At 36.4% G+C, this 23,358-nt stretch overlaps 1 protein-coding gene across 2 annotated transcripts; it reads right to left on the minus strand.

Annotated features, from left to right (window-relative positions):
* Positions 1-1,045: 1,045 nt before the first annotated feature.
* On the minus strand, positions 1,046-5,480 carry LOC143585736 (stromal 70 kDa heat shock-related protein, chloroplastic-like). 2 transcript variants are annotated; one of them, XM_077067450.1, is made up of 8 exons: positions 4,902-5,480; positions 4,187-4,439; positions 3,857-3,936; positions 3,631-3,773; positions 3,451-3,549; positions 3,161-3,350; positions 2,594-2,992; positions 1,046-1,596 (listed from the first exon to the last, which is right to left on the minus strand). In XM_077067450.1, the coding sequence occupies exons 1-8, from the start codon at positions 5,439-5,441 to the stop codon at positions 1,204-1,206; spliced, it is 2,097 nt and encodes a 698-aa protein (XP_076923565.1). In that variant the 5' UTR covers positions 5,442-5,480; the 3' UTR covers positions 1,046-1,203. The 2 variants fall into 2 exon arrangements, with proteins under 2 accessions (XP_076923565.1, XP_076923566.1); XM_077067451.1 differs by having other exon boundaries at positions 1,484-1,592; positions 2,590-2,992; positions 4,902-5,477.
* Between the last annotated feature and the right edge of the window lie 17,878 nt (positions 5,481-23,358).

The following is a 23,358-nucleotide window of genomic DNA, read 5'->3' on the forward strand; positions in this document are numbered from 1 at the left end:
AGTACTGTTCCTTGCTCGAGCTGAACCTTGCCCGATATTACTTAGAGATATTTCTTTAGATTATCAAGCATACTTGGATCATACTTATTAATGAATACCTTGCCCGGTCTTCCAATTTCTTGGCTTCTTGGACTTGGATAACCACACCTTACTCGGAAGTGTTATATACTTGGCTCTGAAGAACAGACTTGCTTGATAAAGTGAACCTTGCCCGAATTTTCATAAACTAGTGTACCTTACTCGGCAATGCACTAATTTGCAAACCCTGCTCGGATATCCACTTAAGAAGACTACTTGAAGTAAACCTTACCCGGTAGGCAAAATATCGTACTCGGCCATATAAAAGCTTGCTCGGATGTCTAAGGTGTGCTCAGATGTCTACCGTAACAACATTTGGGTCCTCCGTCGCAGGAACGGGTTCAATAAAAACACTCTTCTTAGCCTTCTTGTTAGTTTCTTTGATGGGTGCCATAATAATATTTAGTTGGATGGTTGGGTAACAAGTTTGCTAAAGGAGAAGTATTTTAGTTTGTTTTGAGTTTGGTGGTGAAACAAGTAATGGAAAACAACTTATATATAGTTTTTGGGCTAAAAAAACCGGTTCTAACGGCTATATTACCGTTGGAACCGGTTCCAGCGGCTCCTTTGTTTCTCAAAAACCGGTTCCAACGGCTATATCACCATTGGAACCGGTTCCAACGGCTAGTTTGACCTGTGTTTGACTTTTTAAAAAAAACCGCCAGAACCGTTTTTTTCGGGTCGGAACCGAACCGGTACAAATAGAAACCGGGTTGGAACCGATGGGAAAATACAAATAGGGGAACCGGGTATGATTTTCGGGTACAAAAATACCCAAACCGGGTATTGGGTCCATCGGGTGGGAACTGGAACCGGTACCAGGTCGGTTCCATCGGGTAGGTTCTGGAACCGGTTTTTTTTGCACATCTACCCACAAGGGTTCTGACTGTTTAACATCCCTGAAATCAAACACCAAGTAAATAACAGCAAATATGCTACTTCGATTAGAATAATTAATATAAATACGAGTTACTAAATAAGGAATCATGAAATTTCAACCCAAAAAGCAAATGATGAAACAAATTCCATCCACTTTGTTGTCTACCTACAACTAAATTCATCATACTATACTTTTTTCTTTCAAACTCACGTACCCAAAATGTCATACTATTTGAATTACATGGCTCACTTGCTGTCGGTAAAATCGGCATCAATGACGTCACCCTCGGGTCCCTTGTCCCCCTTGTCTGATGACTCAGACGGCTCAGCCCCTGGTGGTGTTCCGGGTGCACCGGGCTGGTTGTAAAGTGACTGGCCGAGCTGCATGACCTCTTGGTTAAGAGCCGCCAACGCGTCTTTTATGGCTTGTGTTGACCCGCCACTGATGGCTTCCTTGAGCTCACCAAGCTTGGCCTCCACCTTCTCTTTGACTGGTGCGGGCACCTTGTCTCCCAATTCCTTCAGCTGCTTCTCGGTTTGGTATACGACTGAATCCGCTTGGTTCTTCGTGTCGATGGCATCTCGTTTTTCTTTGTCCTCTTTGGCAAACTTTTCGGCTTCGTTAACCATTCTTTCTACCTGTTTAATCATTAATAAAACAGAATATTAAAAACAAAAGAAAAATCTAATGAAAAGGTAAAAATTAGTGTGGATTGGTTTGGTTGATTATTCTATTACCTAAGAAAATAATTAAAAAAAACATAGATGTTTTTAAGTATGGTTAGGGTAAACATCCGAATGCATGTTTACAAGTATGTAAGTTTCAACTAGTCAGGTCAATTATCACTTAATACCATACATGCATAGCTTTTTAAAACTAGTCTCATAGGCCATATCCAAATGAATGTCCCACTTGTTTCAAGCTCCCATCAAGTTTGGATTCATTTGTCTAGGGGCCTTGTTACTGGTATAAATATAACACATTTTAGTTTATATGAAATATTATTATACATCAGATTATGACTAAAATAATTAAATAATATATATTTTGGTGTAGGTATAGTTACAATTAAAAACGTGTGTTTATATATAACTATAAACATATATAGATAAAATATTTAACAAATAATAAACTCGACTAGCTTGAGCTTGAATTTTATAGCAAGGCAAGCTCAAACTCGAAATTTTATTAGCAAGCCAAGCTCAAGCTTGAAGTTTTATTAGTGAGCCGAGCTTGAGCTTTAAACATATAGCTTTAAATGAGTTGAGCCCGAGCTTAAAAAGTTATACAACGACCTGAGCTAAACCTTGAGCTTTACACATATAGTTTTAAAAGAGCCAAGCTCTTCATAAACAAGTCAACCTCAAGCTTTAAACGAGTTGAGCTCAAGCTTGAACATTTAACAAGCCAAGCTCAACCTTGAGCCTTGCACATTGAGCAAAGCTCGAGCTCCCTTAAAATAAACGAGCCAAGCTTGAGCTCTCATAAATACACGACCCGAGTTTAGACAAGCTCAGGGTCAGGTCAGCTCATTTACATCCATATTTTGAGTTTGAATGTTACAAACAGCATATTTTGACAAGAAGATAACCCTAAAAAAAATCAAATTTTAGAAAGTGCTGTCATAAGACATACCTCGTCACTAGGTAATGTGCTAGCACCAGTAATAGTGATATCCTGCTTCTTTCCTGTACCCTTGTCAATGGCGGTTACAGACAAGATACCATTGGCATCGATGTCAAATTTAACCTCAATTTGTGGGACCCCACGTGGGGCAGGCGGGATTCCATCAAGACGGAAGCTGCCAAGAGACTTGTTGTCTCTAACAAACTCTCTCTCACCTTGAAGGACATTGATCTCAACACTTGTCTGACCGTCAGCAGCTGTAGAGAAAACCTCGGATTTTGATGTTGGCAGAGTTGTGTTTCTTGGAATGATCTTGGTCATCACACCTCCAAGAGTTTCTAGACCGATGGATAATGGTGTCACATCAAGAAGAACGATGTCACTCACATCTCCCGCCAAAACACCAGCCTACACACCAATAACAATTACATATCAGTTCTGAGACAAACGGGTGCGCATAAACCAAATAACTGAACCATAACTGAAATAACCAAATCGAAACAGAAGAACCTATTAAGAAATTAAGATTGTTTGGTTGTGATTTTTTACAGCTATTTTTAATGGTTCATATATTACCTGAACTGCAGCACCTAGAGCAACCACTTCATCTGGATTGACAGTAACATTTGGTTCCTTCCCAGTAAGACTCTTGACAACTTCCTGAACAGCTGGAATACGGGTTGACCCACCAACAAGGATCACCTCATCTATATCTTTAAAAGATAACTTTGCATCTCTCAAAGAATTCTCAACTGGTCTTTTAAGCCTAAAATAATATAATCAAAACACAACAATTTCACATTCTTATATCATCATAAATCCATTAAGTCAACTGATAAAAATGTGAGAATTATTAAGCAAAGTACCTATCAAGCAAGTCTGAACATAGTTCCTCAAACTTTGCCCTAGTGAGGGTAGTGTCGATATGTTTAGGGCCATCAGCGGTGGCTGTAATGAAGGGCAAACTGGGAAGAAAAAAGATATTACAAGTTAGCAAACACAATGCAACAGAAATGTGGTATGAATTTTCAAACAGATTCATGTACCTAATATTCGCTTGGGTCAAAGTTGAAAGTTCCATTTTTGCCTTTTCTGCAGTTTCGGTCAACCGTTGTAGAGCTTGTTTGTCTTTTAGTAGGTCGATGCCCTCGTCTTTCTTGAATCTTGCAGCAAGCCAATCAACAATCCTCTACATGAATCCATCTAACATTATTAGTTACTTAATAAATATATTAAACATGCAAGTATGCAACTATCTTAAACAATACCTACCTTGTCAAAATCATCACCACCAAGATGTGTGTCTCCAGAAGTAGACAAAACCTCAAAGACTCCATCACCAACCTCAAGAACTGCAAACGAGATATAAACATCAAGGCAAATTTCAACAGTGGCAACTTATACAACTAGAGCCGTAAACGAGCCGAGCCACAATGGCGCTTGGGCCCGGCTTGTTTATCTTAACAAGCTAAAATGTTGAGCTCCACTCATCAAAAGTTAGTCAGCTCGTGGTCTGTGAGCTTTTTAAACAGTATATACAACCAACACTTTATTTATTTAATGGGAAACATGAAAAATGACAGTTAAGCTCGATTCCCTCACCTGAAACATCAAAAGTGCCACCTCCAAGATCAAACACCAATATAGTTTCATTATTCTTCCTTTCAAATCCGTAAGCTAGTGAAGCAGCCGTAGGTTCATTGATAATTCGCAACACTTCCAGACCAGCAATTCGACCGGCATCCTTGGTTGCTGTTCTTTGAGAATCATTGAAGTAAGCAGGAACTGTAACGACGGCTTTGGTAACCTTGTCGTTTAGAAATTTTGAAGCATCGTCCACAAGCTTTCTCAAAACCTGTCATCAATCATTATACCTCACTTAGAAGCAATAAAGTTCATAATGTACCTAACATGTTGCATTATGCTTGTAAGTAATGCATCTAACCATGAGCATATGAAAAAAAGACTTCCATACCACTCAACAACAATCATAAGTTACACCATTGGATTGCTAATTCAACAACAAACCATGACTTGAGTTCGGGCATTAAATGCAAACGAAATGAGCCGAACTTTCAGTGAACAACGGTCATAAGATGTTCACTAATTTTAGAAATGAACAAACATTTAAAAAAAAACTTGTTCAACGATAGAATGCAATGCTTATTCATGTTTTAACGCTCTATAAATATAAATATACATAAACAAAATACGATGATTATATATAAAATTTATCTATACATGTGTAAGTTATGTGTGCATATACTTCCTTCCTACACAATACTACATTTGAAAAGTAACCGAAACAGAATTGTACCTGTGCAGATATTTCTTCAGCGGCAAACTGTTTCCCAATAGCAGGACAATCGAGCTTGACATTCCCATTGTCATCCCTGACGACGGTATAGGAAACCTGCTTGGACTCCTCGTCCACCTCGGACATCTTCCTCCCGATAAACCTCTTGACCGAGAAGAAGGTATTCTCCGGGTTGACCACCGCCTGCCTCTTGGCAATCTGACCCACCAGCCTATCCCCGGTCTTCGTGTAGGCCACCACGGACGGCGTCGTCCGCTGTCCTTCGGCGTTCGTCACTATCACCGGCTTCCCGCCCTCCATCGCCCCTACGGCGGAGTTGGTTGTTCCCAGGTCGATTCCGACGACTTTCTCGGCTACCACTCGAAGCCCGCCGCGTCTATTACTATTATTATTGCTTTTGTTTAGTTTTACCAATGATTTTTGGTGCAAGAAGGATAAGGATTTGGTTAAGCCTCCTCTGCCGAAGAATACTGCTTTAGTAGTTTGATTTGATGGAAAAGAGGTCGTGGTGGCTGCTCCGAAAGCGTGAATCTGAGCCATTGGAGACTAAGAAGAAAATTGTTGTTGAATCAAACAAACAACCCCCTAATAATAATAATAAAATGAAGAAGAACTGGAGTGGTGAGTGATGAGGGTTTTGGAGCGGGGATAATAAAAAGGACGACGGATATTGGGAGGGTTAGGTAGGGACACGTTCACGCATCTCTAGAATCTTCCTTCCTTCTTTTTGTCCATGTAAAAATGTAAACGTGCGGTCAGGATAAGGGGGTGATTTTGTCATTTCAACAAGTCTAGTTATTAAATGATGTATATACGTGAGCTCGTGCCGGCTATCAGAACTATCCGAAAATCTTCAAAAATATTATCCAACTCATGGTTCGGGATTAAACAATGACATCAATATGATTAATCAATCGCCACTTTTCAACTAAGCTTTAGAGGAGAATATACTACAACGCAACTTTACAGGGAATGAGACACAATACACACAAGGGTATTATTTTGCAATCGGAATCTATCCTAAATGGTCAAGACTTTTTCATATCCACATACACATACTGATAAATTAACGTTTTTCTCCAAACGTCCAAGTCTACAAGGAAGGATGTCGAAAGAGTCTCTGGCGTGCTTCAAGCTAGGTGGGCAATTAATTCGTTGTCCGACAGGATCTTGAAGCTTAAACAATATTACTAAAATCATGTGTGTGTGTGGTGGGGGGGGGGGGGGATTTTGCAAATTTAGGGTGAGGTTGTGAGTAAAGGAGAGTCAAATGTTAATGATATTTTTTTTTGCAATTTTAGGAATAGTTTGTTTACCCCATTAATTCATTTTAACATTTGGCCCCTCGCACCAACAATATTGTTCACTTCGCCTACGACGAGCTCACATATTTGTTTCTGGTTGCCCGAGCAGAGACTTCCCAGGAGATCGCCTATTCTCATTCTACTCCGACTTGAGCACGCTTATCTGTGGATCTTTCCTCTCGTCCAACAGCATTAAACCCAAAACGTCTTGGTGATTTAAGAGGCGAGACATTTACTCATGAACTAATAATCTCTCGTCCACGGTCAATGTTGGATTCGCCTAAGATGTTACAATGTTAAAATTGGTTGAGTAGATGAAAGAAAACTGTAATAATAAGGTATAAAGAATTGTTTAATTGAACAGAAGATAGAAATGTAACGTTTTTTTAGTATATTTATAAAGATTGATGAGGGACAGGCTGATAATGCTCTAAATTGATTATTTTTAAGAATTTATAAGGATATAACTTGATAGAGGTGCACAAAAAATCCGAACCCGGAATCGGACCCCAAAAACAACCCAAATATCCGAACACGTACCCGACCCTACCTTACCCGTAGGATACGGATAAGGTATGCATTTTAGTACCAAAATACATATACTTCATCTCTTGCTTCAAACCGAAAATACATATACTTCATCTCTTGCTTCAAACCGTTCATTTTTCTCCAATTTGTCTTCATAAACACATATACTTCATCTCTTGCTTCAAACCATTCATTTTTCGATTATACATACACAAGGAAATATGCAATTTTTATCACAAAAAAAGAATGTTTTTTCTTAACTGAAAAACAAACCGCTATATAAATATCTAAACAGTCGTAGATATTGCAATTGAGCATAAGGATGTGCAACGTAAAACAGCTAAATATCAGAATAAATTGAGTGGATTTGAGTTATAAAGTCTTATCATTTTAGGCTTATAGGTATAAAATACCTATTTAGTTTTCATGAGACAAAACACACCATAAACAACATTCTGATTCACAAGTATGTACAGTCAAGTCAAACTACATTAAAAGGGTAAAAGGTCAAATCCACCTATAACCGACAGCTCGACGGGGCAAGCACACTCCCGATTCAAAGGGGTACTTGATCTGGTATTCTACGGGTTACTTCTTTCATTTAACAAAAATCAAGAAGCAAAGACGAAATGTAGAGTAATTTCAAATAAACCGTTTTTTAACACAACCTGTTTTGACGCGAAACCCGTTCCGACAAAGTTTTAACTTGAAGTCCGTTTTGATCTGAACCCATCCCGACCTGAACCAAATTAACCATCAGTCGACCCGCCCGACTCATTGTTGGTACAAACTGGTAATCACGTAATATGTTAGTTTCAAAACTAATAAATTATAACAATATCATAATCAAATTAAAGATAATAAAATGCTCGTTTTTATGGTGTAATTGTTTTAAAAAAATATTAACGTGTGAAAAAGTTATGACCGTTTAAAAATCGTGGGGGTTGTTTGTTTAGAATAAGTGGAAAAAATGTAACTACTATTCAAATTAACAAAAGTAAATCAAAGTTAAAGGGTAAAACCGTAACTATTTAAAATAAAATTAAAATAACCGTGAGATATAGAGTTACAAAGAATATTTTGCCCTTCTTTATGGTAGTACCATATGTTTTGTGGGTTGTAAAACTCTTAAAAACTTGCTCTTAATTTTGCCCATTGGATTCTCTTTATATATAGTATAGATAGAAAAAAAAGTCAATCAAATCCGACGTAAACCATTTCTACCTGACAGATTAACATGGCCTGTCAAAAGTCATCACGTATTTCGTTTTCTCGCAGATCCGACACATTCGTGAAGGAGCTGATGTAAAATAAAAAACAGTTAGATTCGATGATTTAATTCATGTTACAGTCGGATCCGACGGATTAGTCTTTCATCGAATTTTTAATATTGAACTCATAGATTCTTTACTTTCTTGCGCGGATTCTCAAAAAATAATGTGATTAGTGGAAAATAAACATTATGGTTGTTTTCTTCTTGAAAATCTAAGTGATTTACACAATAAATTTGCTTGATTATGTGAAGAAATAGAAAAGATGGACATTAATATATATTATTTAATTAAAAAATTCACCACGACTAGCAAAAAAAAAGTTATATTTTTTTCTTCATGACAATGGTATAATTATTGTTCAACTAAATTTCTTTTTCTCATAAGTTATACGAGTATATCTATATTGCATAGGTACTGCGATAAACCAAAACAATTCCGACCATACAAGTTCGGTACTGTTATCAGTTTTATCGGACCGCTACCCGCATTTGTTTTAATGGTTTTTGCAATTTTTGTTTATTTTTTTTTAGACATTCCAACATAGATTTTGTTGAAACGAAGTTGTACCTAAAACAATGTGTGTGTGTGTGTGTGTGTATTTGATATCGTACTAGTATCGATGATAAACCGAATTGATTCTAACTAAACAACATAGATACCAATATCAATATTAAATCCAATTCAAATATTAATCACCTCAATATAAAAAAAAACAAATTGTAAAAAAAAATAATAAAAAACAACGAAAAGAGTTAAGTGTTATTTTAGTGCATGTGGTTTGTCAAACTACGCCACTTTAGTACATATTTGTTATTTTGTGCAAATAAATGGATACCTTAGTTCCAAAAAACTTGCGTTTTTAGTACCTTTTTAACCCCGTCTAATTTCACCCGCTAAGTTTGGGGTATATGTGTAATTTCATTATTTAAATGAGGGTATTTGGGTAATTTCACTATTATATTTTTGTTTTTATTTTCTTTTCTCCCTCTCTCTCTCTCTTGCCCCGTCTTTAAATCTCTTCCCCCCCATTCATTATCTTATAAACCCTAATTCCTCAAAATCCCATCAAACCTTTATTCCTCAAAATCAATCATGGTTATGTGCTCTTATGGTTATCCAACCATCATTCAAACGTCCTGGACATCATATAATCCCGTTCGACGATTCTATTGTTGCGTTGGGCCGGTAGTAATTTGTTCATGTTTACTTAATTCATCTTTGTTGCTCCAAATTCTAAATGAATTCATAATGTTTTATTGGAAGGGACAAAAGTGCGGGTTTGTTCTTTGGCTTGACCCCCTATGCGTCAGAGAGCAGCTGCTATTACACCAGGTATTTTAAAGTCAATTAACGAACATAAAGAAAATGCAAGAAAGTTGTCAAAGTCAAACTCAAAACTTGAAGAAATTGGAAGAGAAATAGGAAATGAGATCAAAAGGCTGAAGCAAATGCTATGCATTTCATAGGTGTTTTTCATTTGCTATCATCTATTTTACTAACTTTGACTTTAGTACTTTTATGTTTGACTTTAGTAATCTTATGTAATAGTGTTGTTGTTTGTGGCCTAATGCAAGTACTCTAATTATCAATGTAATGCATGTAATTGTGTGTTAATGACAGGTGTTTAGCTATTTAGGTTTTGCTGTTTATTGAGTTTGTTTGTTTGCTGAACTCTTTCTCAGTCAATATTGCATTATGCACTTTTGTCTTGCAAAACAAAAGTGTCATTATTTGGTTAATATAGTCATCCATGAAATGGCCCTTTTTGGCATCCATGAAATGACACTTTTCGACATCCAATGAAATGCATAAACAACTTCATATCTCATAACGACAAATTTGGCATCCAATGAAATGCATAATCTGCAAGTTACATAAACAAACTGCAAGGATAACCACTTAACAACAAATTTAACACTTAAACATAATAGCATTACACAAACATTTGTCAAGAGTCTTCAAACACAAGTTTCATAACAAGAGCCTCCAAACACTTAAACATAATGCAAAGAGATTTTTTAAGAGTCTACAAATACAAGTTTGAAAACACATAATGAAAATACATAAAATAGACCTACCACAAGTTTCATAACTAAATTGCAAGTTTCATAACTAAATTGCAGCACCACCTTTTGTTCCAAAATCTAAACGCACAACGCAATATGTACACGGGACGTGTTGCGGCACCCGTGGCTGACATTAAAACGATAATTAAATGTTAATATTTAGACGAAACAAATAAATGTATACAATTTATAAAACTTACCTGAACTTTCTCCTCTACATCCTCCTCCTCCCATCCATCCTGCTCCCCCGTTGGCTCGACGTGCACCTCTGGTGCCTCCAATGGCGGAGGCTCGACCAGTGGCACCGGGACGTAATGTTGAGAGCTCAAATTCGTAACGAGATGGTATATGCCCCCACCCTCGGCGTTGGAAACCGTTGAACAATATGCATGCCCTGGGCACTGGAACGGTCCCGCTGGCGGGTGGAAACTGTTGGGATCGTCAGAGTAGCTAGTTGCGCTCGTAGTCCCAAATTGATCGCAATTTACTCACATATGGGCCACCGAGCAACGATTCTCGTAACTGACTACGCGGGTATGTGGAGATGCTGTCTGCGAAGGCGCAAGCGAAGTTGCAGTGCGTCCGCGTCAGGAGGCACCGCAAAAAAAATAAGTCTCAAAGGCTGATATGGTCAGCACCCTGAACCCAACCTGTACTAACGAGGCTATCAGCCTGTGTAGGTAGTTAGGTACCTGCACAACAAAATATAGTATAGTATAGTATAGTATAGTACAGTACAGTACAGTACAGTACAGTACAGTACAGTACAGTACAGTACAGTACAGTATAATATAATATAATATAATATAATATAATATAATATAATATAATATAATATAATATAATATAATATAATATAATATAATATAATATAATATAATATAATATAATATAATACAACGTAATAATAATATAACGTAAAGTAACGTAGCGTAGCATACCTGTACAACGGGTCAATGATTCACGAGGCTTTTTCTTGGGTAGCGTCGTGTAACACCCCGTAACCGCAGCGGAAACGTAACCGGGGCGCCACAGACACCTCTGATATCAACCACATTGTTTATAAAGAAAACTGAATACATTAATATACTTCAAATTACATTATTTCATATTTCATTACCGTCTAGGTGATACACACTTCATACAAAACGATACATAATTCTATTTAACATAATGTATCATAACATCCCGCACGCAAATCTTACACACATCTAGCACTTAGCACGTAAGCAATCACTTCATCTTAATCGTACCTGAAAAGCATGTGAGAAAACGGGTCAACTAGAATAGTTGGTGAGTTTCACAATTCGAGTAAACCTTGATAAATCAATATCAAAACATAATATTATCGATGTAATTATGCTAAGCCCACAAGTGAAACCTCTGTTAATCCAGTACTGTACCCGTTCCGGGGGCAATGTTAACCCAGAAACACTTCTCGGGACATCTGGGGACACTGTTAACCCAGTACAGTACCCATTCCGGGGCAATGTTAACCCAGAAACACTTCTAGGGACATCTGGGGACACTGTTAACCCAGTACTGTACCCATTCCGGGGGCAATATTAACCCAGAAACACTTCTAGGGACATCTGGGGACACTGTTAACCCAGTACTGTACCCATTCCGTACGATTCCCGTACAACCAAATATATATAAATCCACGCAAATCCATGCGTTCAGAATGTTAGCAACTCAGACAATTACCATCTTAGTACATTTCCGTACAATCAAATATTTATAAATACACGCAAATCCATGCGTTCAGTATGTACTTAAACATTTCAATAGTAACAAGCTTTCCGCCCCGGGAAAATATTTAAAAACAATTCAGAAAAAGAGGCTCATGAAACTCACCTTAGCACATGCAAGCAGGTAACAACAATCATTATCAGTTAACACGTCCAATCTGTAATATGATCCCTACGATCGTTACTATACACTCATTATTAATATAACTTTAACTGCGTTAACCGGTACATCTGGGGACACTGTTAACCCAGTACTGTACCTGTTCCGGGGGCAATGTTAACCCAGAACTATACCCGTTCCGGGGGCAATGTTAACCCAGAACACTTCTCCGGACTCAGATTGTGATTTCGTTTAGAGTTCAATGGTCAAAATTATTAGTAGTCGTTTTTCCCCGTTTTGCGTGCCTAGCACGGTTATCCGTTTTTACGTTCCAAAAATGAGTTTGGTCACACATGACCCGAAAATAGTTATTGACTGATAATTTAGTTAAAGTTGTGAAATTAGAGCTCGGTTTAGACTCCCCGTTTGGCCGCGGGACCCGTTTCCGTCTTTAGCGCACCGGAAACAGTTAAATCGTTTAAAATTACCCAAATCATCCGAATTATTTTCGGATGATTTATTTTTACTTGTTTAACTCAGTTATATGAAAATAGTTTATTTTTAGGGTTTTATACACCAGTCAGCTCGTCTACCCGAACTTTGCTGGTTTACGCGTTTTATATTATAAAAGTTCACTTTTATTCCAAATAAATATCCGTTCATCCTCGGATCTTGAGATTTTGCACAAATCACTTTTTGACAGTGGGGAATTTTATAAAAATATTTCCAGAATTAATTTTTATATTTAAAATTTATTTATCTATTTTTAAACATCATTTAAACACTAAATATGTCGTAAATACCAAACGACCTTAGAAAAATCCCAAATTTTTCCTGGATGTCCCCTGCCATCCACATAGTCCCCTGTAATTTTCCAGAACCAAAATCTCTTTTTACATGCCATTTTCACTAAAACCGAGCTAGAAAACCCTAGAACTCGTTTAACCGAAAAGCCTACTTAGACTTCTCCAACGGAACTAAAATTTTGTGTGTGACTTTTACATGTTATAAAAAGCTTATCTGAAATTTTACAGAATTTTTCATGATATTTAACTATTTTTCACCATTTTTGGCCAAAACCGAGCATTAAATTCACCAAATATTCATCCTTTATCCAAAAATTACCAAAAATTTACAGAACTCTTATTTTCATGTGTAGAACAACCCTGTAAAATTTCATGACCCAACTCTAAACCATCAACAATCTGTCCAAAAACTTCAAAACCGAACATAAACCGAATATACCTTTTGTTTTCCGCCACTACAAGCTACAAACTCGTCTTTCCGCCTTATCTACCACTAAATACAGAACCTACAACCAACATACCACAATACCAAGCAAGTTACATTCACAATCAAGCCTCTTACACTATAGTTTCGGTTATTGTTTCAAAACTAAAGTTTGAACCGTAAAAATTCGTTTTTGGTCCGTTTAACTCCTTTCTTGGACCAAGATCCCTTGTATAACCCGTATACATCACTTGATCATGCAAGAATCGGTTTTCATCTTTGAAACCTCATTTTCTTGCAAATAAACTCAATAAACGAAGATGGAAACGTATATAACTCGATTTTTACCTCGGTTTTCTTGCTCCAATTATCGGTTTTGAGTTCATGAAAGTGGAGAGGAAGAAGGATAATGCCATGGCTTGATAAAAAAAAGAAATGAAATGGGGTATAACCCCTTGGAACTCCGATCGGTCTATGTGGGGGGTGGGGTGGGACCCACCTCTCCATTCCTATCCACACATTTAGATTCTCGTAATCCGGATAATGTTTTGGATAATCTGGTTCACTTCGTTTTTCGGTTAAATGTTTAATTCGGCTTAAAACGAGGCTAAAACGGTCGTTTTTCGGCTTAAAAATGAAATTTATATAAAACCGATTTAAAAACTTTAAAAACTTAAACCATGACATTTATTAACTTAAAACATCATATTATTAATTATCGCACATTCTTTTCGGCTTGATCGATCATCTCTTGCTCGGTTTGGTATTGAAGGTTTCGTTTAATGTACCGACGTACCATTAAATCGAAATTCTTTTTCTGTGCCGTACTTTACTTATCCCGAAGCATTAATGCTTCGTAACATCACTAAATATTATAGATATCGTCTATAATTGAACCCTCGATTCGTTCGGGTTTCAATAACTATCGATCGATTAATCGCATAATCAATACGATGAATTATATATTCACGTACAATCAATACAGTGAACCATGTATTCTCGTATAATTACTATGGTAATTCATGTACCCGACATTAAATATAACTTAACTACTGTCTACCGGTTAGGGTATCCCTGGTTTCGTCGGAATCGTTACACGTCGTGTCTGAAAGCCTCACTCCCAGTCGCGCGACACCAAAGGCGCAACTCGTCGGCTGGGCTCTCGTGGATGCTTGCTGTGTAGATCGGCTGTCGGACCTCCTCAGTGTAAAAACATATCGCTACGGCGAACTCATCCAATGAAAAGTACTGGTCAACCCCAAACATCCTGAAGGCAATTTCCCACGCACGACCCCCCGGCCCCGGAACTCTCATCTGCACCTCTGGCGCGCCCGGCGCCAGTGGCCTGAAATAAAAGTAACAATTTTTTGAATATATTTCAGCAATCAGTGAAAAGTAGAGTTTGACAAGATAGGTAAAAAGTAAATACCTGAAACGAAATGTTGAGTAAACCTCTAGCATAAGCTTCCGGTGCGTGGGGTGGTTAATGGTAAATAGCCTCGACCACGACATATCCTCCCCGACACACTCTCAACCTATCGGTCGCGCCAACAGTCTAAATAAAATCCGGGCATAAGATGATCACCCAAGGCGTCATAAGCCAGAGCTGCTGGAACCAGTCGTGCTCGATTCTCTTGACCACAAACCACGAGTGCGGGTAACCTACCAACACGTCATCCCCCATAATCGGTGCTCGCGGCCTCCGTGTCCGTTATCACTGCCGCCGACCCCTATACCCTCGGAGGGAAGCCGTGAACATATGGTCCCTTCCAATAAAATATTATGAATTCAATTAGAATTTGGAGCAACAAAGATGAATTAAGTAAACACGAACAAATTACTACCGGCCCAGCGCAACAATAGAATCGTCGACTGGGATAATATGATGTCCAGGACGTTCGAATGATGGTTGGAGAACCACAAGAGCACATAATCATGATTGATTTTGAGGATTTAAGTTTTGATGGGATTTTGAGGAATTAGGGTTTATAAGATAATGAATGGTGGTGGTGGTGGTGGTGGTGGGGGGTGTCGGGTAAAAAAACAAAAATGTTTTTTAAACTAAATAATAAAATGAATTATAAAATATATTTAAAGAAAACTGTTATAATAATTTCTTTGTAAAAGTTATTAAAAAAATAAACTATATTTTTCTTATCATATAAATGAGATTAATGGCACCTGAAAACAAAACAAAACTTGTCGATCAAGATCGTGCAATTTAATATATATTTTCTATTCAAATATAATATGACTTTTTAATTGTAAACTATCTCAATAGTTATTTTTTAAAACACTATATAAAAAAAAAATTAAAGAAAAAAATGGTTTAAAGGAAAAAAAAAACGTTTTTGATTGTTTTAAAATAATTACAAAAATTATAATCTATCTATTCTAATAAAAGCATTTCATTTTTGCCACTTGTCAATACCATAGCCCCCTCTTCACCTTTTTTTCAACCAATTTATATATATGATCCTTATCTTTTAAGTTATTTCAATATATGACATTAAAATTATAGGTTTATTCCAACTAAATCCATTACTACATATAATAAGTATTCTCAATATGGATTGACAACAGACGATTAGTGAATTTTGAAGTGTTAATTAAAGTGTTTATTATGGTTTATATTCAAAATAATAAACAATAAACATTCGATTCATAATATGTGGAATGAGAACAATCGACTTGGACTAAATTCTGATAAGGTTGGTCAGCGACTAAGGCTTAGCCTTTAATACCTAAAAATACATAGATTTTAAAACTAAAAATTTTCGGGTGACCCGAAACCTAGAATTCGGACCCAAAAACCAACCCGAATTACTTCGGTTCAGGTTCGGGTTAGTATTTTCTTGGGTTCGAGTTTCTCGCGTCAGGTTAGTTTGGGTTCAGGTACGGGTTTTCTTGGGTTGGGTTTCATGTTACGGGTAAAAGTGGCAGCCCTACTTTCAACGATTATAAATAAGAATCACTACATTCATTTTATGCAACTTTAAATCTTCTAATATTCTTTTAACTCAGAATAATCACTTTATTTGAACATGGTTTTAATGTTAGTTCATTTTCCTGGCAATTGCATTCATATGAAATAAACAAATCATTTTGTTTTATGTTGTTTGATTATACAATTTTTAATTGTAAAATATAAAGTCAATTAAAAATTTGTCATACACAGAATATTAATGACAACAAATTTATCATGATCAATCAATTTCAAACTGTAAAGATTCTAAGGATAATTATATTATCAAAGTTTAGGTATATGGTTTTTGAGATAATCATGTTTTTTTTGATAAACATTTAGGGATGTTTTAAATGACATCATATTAATTGATTAAAAGATATGACATTTTATGTGTATGAATATTTTTTTATTAGTATCATGGATATATATTATCATTTATCTAAAGTTGGTATGTACTTGGAGAACCTTTTTTATTACATGGACAACTATATATAGCTATATCAAGAGTTATAAGCAGGCCTATATGTTACTTTATTAAGAGTTACAAGCAGACATGGACTAAAAATTTTGTTTTTTTTGATAAACAATGTATACTTGCTAATATAATCACAAATGTAGTGTAAAAGGAAGTTTTTACCTATTTGTAACATATTTGTGTAATCTTAGTTATGTAATTTTTGTAATTTTAATTTAATTGTAATTGTATTAACAATATATGATTAATTTGTTGACTGTATTTCACTTAATGGTCAAAGTTTAAAATTTTCAACAATTACCCGTGTAATACACGGACCTTAAACTAGTTTATTAATATAAAAGTAAATAGGTTTAACTAATCATTAGAGTTTATTAATATTTAATCAATTAGGGTTTACTTTTAGTTTAACATACTATAGTCTAAAAACCCCCTTTTAATAATAATTATAAATAGTCGTGTCAGTTAGTCGAGTCTAATTAATTAGTTTATATACATAATTTAAAGAGTCTCGTGGGTTCGATATCCGGACTTACTTAGCTATACTAGAGTCGACCAGTACACTTGCCATTTAGTAGTTTAAGAGTCTAGAGTATTACTTAGTGTCTAGTTTTAGCGTATTTTTATTTGACTACTTTTAGCACATCACCCCTCAAATCATAGAGGATGTTCAAAAGGTCGTGCCGGAAATCCAACAGGAACCCGCAAAGAAGCGGGCCAATAATACAATTCGGTCGAAGAAAACGCTTTGGCATAAGCTTTAGAGAATGCGGCAAAAGGGTATTGTTTTTCATATTTATATTTTAACATTATAATAGTTTAAAATTGTTTATATCTTATTAGGAAACACATAATTAGAACTGTGTTTTTTTAGGCCGTCAGGATCAAATTTCATATAATTCTACGACAACTAATCGGAAAATAATTCCCTAAACGGAAAGTGGAGGGAGATGGGTAGAAAGTTGTCGTACTTTAATTTGATATACATTAACGCCATGAACAATCGAAAGAGTATACCAGTGAGTGACGCTGATGTTTACAAGCTGGCAAACGACCAATATCTTGCCAAATATAAACAAATCATATTTCAAAGGTGTGCACATGTAACATAATGGAATTTTTACATATATCCTCTTCTTAAGGATCTTGATTACATATTTCCCTAATGTTAAAACCTTAATTACATATTTCCTCTTTTGACATACAATTACCATTTTACGCTTATCAATTTCAAATAGCTTACTACTGCCATTCACGATAGAACAGCTCCTGTTTACTTGCAAGGTTTGTAACTCCATACCATTATTGTTCTATACCATTATATGTCTCTCAAAAATATGTTCCACTTCTTCGATTCAAACTTTTTCGTTTGGGTTCTTCATCCACTCGAAAGAGAAATTGAATCTTTAGTGTATCATATTAGGATGTATCGTTTGTTAGTTTGTCTGCATTTTTGATTTAGTGGTGTTTGTTGTTATTCTTAGTGGTTTTTGAATTTAAGCTTTTAGGATGTATTTTGGTTAAATTTAAGTTGCTTAAATGGGGCTTTTAGACAGTGTTTTTCAGGATGCACACCATGTGTTCGACCAAATGTCAAGTGGTGTCGATGAAATTCTCTTACAACGTGAGAGGGAATAGCATGCGGACTATATTGTTAAAGCACTTCTTGTTTATTGTTTCACTGTATATGGCAGAAGTTAGCTTATTACTTCTTGTTTTTTTTTTCATACATTGTCTGTAATCTAATTTGTTACCGAAGATTGTTATTTCCCCATTAATGTAAATTTGTTATTTCACAATTCTGGCAAATAACAAAACTGAAGTCGTATGTCTTTTACTAAAGATCGTTGTACAAGAAAGATACGTGTCCGACAAATATGACTTTGTGGCTTAAACGGCTTTACGGAGGGTTAAATCGGTCATTTGGGTCAAAACGTTTGTATACTTACAATAAAAACATCGTGTAGAATCATCCTTGGTTACCACGCGCCGCAATCCGCGGGTACAAAAACTCGTTATAAACAAAAACAACGATAAATTTTAGTCTCAAATCACAATTCAAAAGTTTCATTATACACTATGGTAAATTAATATTTTTTTTATATTTGCTAACGATTAAAAAAATTAACTCCTACTGAATTTATTAGATTTGATGTGTTTATGTCAACAATGACTCGGTTTGGGATTAAATGGGGATATATGTAATTGTTGTTCATAAAAAGGGGATATATGTAAAATGTTCTTTAATTAGTTAATTAAGGGTAAAATAGTCTTTTTATATGTTAATTTTGATGAAATGGGGAGATATGTAATATATGTGGTTTAGAAAGGGGAAATATGTAATTGATTTTTAAGGGATGGGTAAATATGTAATAAGTGAACTTAGGAAGGGGATATATGTAAATGCCCCCAACATAATTATAAGCTATGTATCGGTATCAATTCTTAAATTGTTAAACATATAGGAAACCATACTATGAACCTATGGGAAAGAGTGATTGAGGGTAGACTTAGACGAGAAACTCAGGTTACGGTCAACCAATTTGGCTTCATGCCGGGCCGTTCCACCACAGAGGCAATACACCTTATAAGAAGATTAATGGAAAAGTATAGGGAGAAGAAGCGTGATCTACATATGGTGTTTATTGACCTAGAAAAGGCCTACGACAGTGTGCCACGACAGGTGCTCTGGGAGTGCTTGGAGGGTAGAAGAGTGCCCAGGAAATACATAGAGATAATTATGGATATGTATAGCAGGAGTGAAACAAGTGTCCGTGCGCCAGTGGGGGATACTGATTTCTTTCCTGTAGAGGTAGGTCTTCACCAGGGGTCAGCGTTGAGCCCGTTTCTTTTTGCAGTAGTCTTGGATGAGTTGTCAAAGTTGATTCAGGGGACTCTCCCGTGGTGCATGATGTTCGCAGACGATATTGTGTTACTTGCTGAGAAAAAACAAGATCTAAACATGAGGCTTGAGGAGTGGCGAACAACCTTAGAGACAAAAGGTTTAAAGATTAGCCGATCTAAGACGGAGTACCTCCACTGTGATTTTGGTGGGATAAATGACAATGAAGACGCACAGATCACAATTGAAGGTCAGGTGGTCCCGCAGGTAACGAAGTTCAAGTATTTAGGATCATTTGTACAGAGCGATGGGGAATTAGACAGTGATGTGACCCACCGAGTTCAGGTAGGATGGTGTAGATGGAAAGCAGCCACAGGTATATTGTGCGACAAGAGTTTCCCGACTAAACTAAAGGGAAAATTCTATAGGGTGGCAGTTAGACCTGCAATGCTATATGGAACAGATTGTTGGGCCATCAAGAAGGCACAAGTGCGGAAGATGGAGGTAGCAGAAATGAGAATGCTACGTTGGATGTGTGGGCACACAAGGCTAGACCGAATAAGAAACGTTGAGTTTCGCGAGAGATTAGGGGTGGCGAACATAGCAGACAAGATAAGAGAGTGGAGATTGAGATGGTTTGGACATGTAAAGAGAAGACAGACGACGAATCCTGTTAGATCCGTAGAAAACATTACTATAGAGGGGAGGAGGGGTAGAGGACGACCGAAATTGACTTGGGATGAGAGGATTAGGCATGATTTGATAGACCTAAACCTCTCCGAGGACATGGTTGAGGATAGGAATTCGTGGAGAAGTAGGATTAAAGTTAAGGATTTTTAGAGAGAATGAAATACCTTAGGGCTTAGACTTAACTTATTTAGGTCACATACCATAATGGTATTTCCCTTACATATATTATTATTATTATTATAATTATTATTAGCTTTTATATAGCTGTTAAACTGTGATCTTATTATTAATATTATTATAATTAGTAGTAGTTTTTATATAACTGTTAAACTTTGATTTCCTTTATTTTGCTTCATACACATGTACTTAGAGCCGAGGGTCTCTCTGGAAGCCACCTCTTTATTCCTTTGGATAGAGGTACGGTGTGCCTACATCCCACCCTCCCCAGACCCTACTTATAGCTTTGCTGTCGGTGGGATTTTACTGGGGATTGATTGATTGATTGATTGATATGTCCAACACTTCATTAATTCTTTGGTAAGTAAAAGTGCAGAATACAACCATCAACACGCACCAAAAATCAAAAGAAACTAGACATCCAGTTTTCATTCAATATAAAAAAATATTCTCCTATTTTAGTCATTGTCCAATGAAATTTGAATTAAAGTATGACCAGCTTAATGCCTGATGGCTTCATAGGGACGATTCTTTTCAGTTGGCGCACAGCAGAAGATCGAGCGACTTTCTTCATCTTCAACAAGTCCTTTTGTGCCATTAGACTCACACCCGGAATGCGTGAGTCCATCACAATTTTCTTGAGTGCAACTGCATTGTCAATCACATATGCAGCAAGTTCAAAATCACTAATTCGACTGCAATACCCCAAAATTTTGAAAAGCTTGATAGAGTTTTTCAAAGGGATGATCAGTAACAACACGCATTGCTTTTTGAATCAAAATTTGGGATGATATATAGCCAAAACGAGAAGCTAGGCATTTAGATATTTTTGACCGTTGTAGTTGGATATTGGGCCTTGTTTGAGTCCATCAACATTGATGCATGTATCATTACCATAATAATTCACAGATTCATCATTTGGCATTTTGGTGATGAAATCATTAGAATTTGGCGGCTCATGATCCCCCGGCCCTTCACAAATGCAAGTCATCAGTTAACAGCTAATAATACTCGCATACACAAATGAAGCAGTAAGCCTAATGTACAAATTGTGTGTGCTACATTCACATCAGTTAAAAAGAATTAAGAATAATAATAATATGCAAAATCTAGTGTTTAAATAAGTTGATAATTAAGCTATATGTATTCGTGTGCGCCTTATAGATCTATATCAGTGAATAATAATCCATAGGTAAAGAATAGTGAAACCCTACACCGAGAAGAATAGATAATAACTGCAAAACTCATACTCTGCAACTATCATCATATTCACGATCACCTTCTTCTATTGAGCCTTCATTCTTGACGGTTATTCAAGCGACGCAAGAGCCTCTTAAAAAGGTGCCAAGGTAAACGAGCGCACAAAAAGAAGAGCCAAGGAGGAGCAGAGTGGGCCAAGAGGTCGTTACAAAAAGAAGAGAAACTCCTTGGACGCCAGAGGAGAAAACGGCTTTGTGTCGTGCTTGAGTTGATGTATCGTATTTTATTTAACCTTTTCTTTTTGGTTTCCTATAAAATTTTAAAAACTATTTTTAACATCTGTTAACCGAATTTTTTTATTGTAGCGGATTATCAAGTGCGCAAAATATACCAAAGTGCGAGAGTTGCTCTACACGTTGGTGGGAAGTAGAGAACGTACTGACAATATGATATCGGGAAGGTGGTATGAAACTCACAAATTTGTTGGATTGTTTACGTATTTACATAATAGATCACTCGTCAACTACGAGCGAGCGGGAGTGATGATCTTCAAGTCTACAGATTCACATGCGAAGAATGGAAATCTGAAGTGTTAATAAGTAAGGGATGGTAAAACGTGGGACGAGGACTACTTGTGGAGAATACTTAAGTAGTGCTCGAAATGGGTCGAGTTAGCTCGGGTACTCATGTAGAGATTGACCTAAAGGCGCCCGGGCTAGAACATCAACCGCAAGTCCTACGTCGACCAATCGGAAGGGACCGGGGAAAAAGAACAAGTACAGAGGTCGATTCAGAATTTAGCGAAGACGTCCTTATAATATCGAGTGGTATCGCGGCAAACAAAGGTTGAGGAACTTAGACTTTCTTACAAATGACTTTAGCAATCTAGATCCAATTCGCCAAAAGGTATTTGAACAAGAATATGTGCTTCTTCTATAGAAAATCAAAGAAGATCAAAGGCAGAGATGAAAAGGCGGAGCAAGGGAATGATTTTGTATTTTTTTTAATTTGTATTTTTTATGTTATTCTTAAATTTTTTAAGATGTTTAATGTTTTTTATTAAAAAAAATCTTTAACTATTTTAAGTTTTTTTAAAAAGAAAATTCGTTAAAGCTCCCATTCACTTGAACCACAACAGCCACATGTGGCTTCAATAGGGGCTTCAACGAGTTTGCAATCTGCATCTAGTTAGCACTGCATGACACAATACTACATGATGAATCCAGTGGATTACTTTAATGACAACACACAGTCTAAGTCGCTAAGATAGTGGTTTTGTTTTATATTATTTAGTGATTAACTCTTAATGTTTCATAGTTTTTAACTTTTTTCTCTAGAATACTGCTAACGTGTTTATACTTAATAATTTAATTGGTAAATTATATAAGCAGTGGAGTAGACTTATAATCATTGTTTTTCTCTAATCTCATTTTTGGGCCGAATGAAATAGAGCCAACAAAACACACCAAATTGAAGCTTGTTTCATAAAATCCCACCAAATTGCATCCATTTTGCGACTTGTTAGTTAACCCAAAACCCAATTTAAATCGAACTCGACTCAATAAACCCTAGACCCAAAAAAAAGACAAATCTAAAAGGGTTGGGTTATCGGGTTAGATTTACACCATTGAAAATCAGAAGAACCCAACACAATAAACCTAAAACCCGATAAAACTCACATATATTTTAGTAGGGAGTTGAATCAAAATCACATATATATTTGTAAACATTAATATTACCATACACATTAAATTGCCTTCTATGAACGATCAACATGTCATGAGGTATTATGTGTTCTTCACCGACCTGCATCATGAAACCGATAACAAGTAAGGCTGCAATATTCGTGAAA

The sequence above is a fragment of the Bidens hawaiensis genome, unplaced genomic scaffold (assembly GCF_021521415.1).
Source record: "Bidens hawaiensis isolate Kalapana, Puna unplaced genomic scaffold, B.hawaiensis_p1.1 tig00034158_1, whole genome shotgun sequence".
Classification (NCBI taxonomy): Eukaryota; Viridiplantae; Streptophyta; class Magnoliopsida; order Asterales; family Asteraceae; genus Bidens; species Bidens hawaiensis.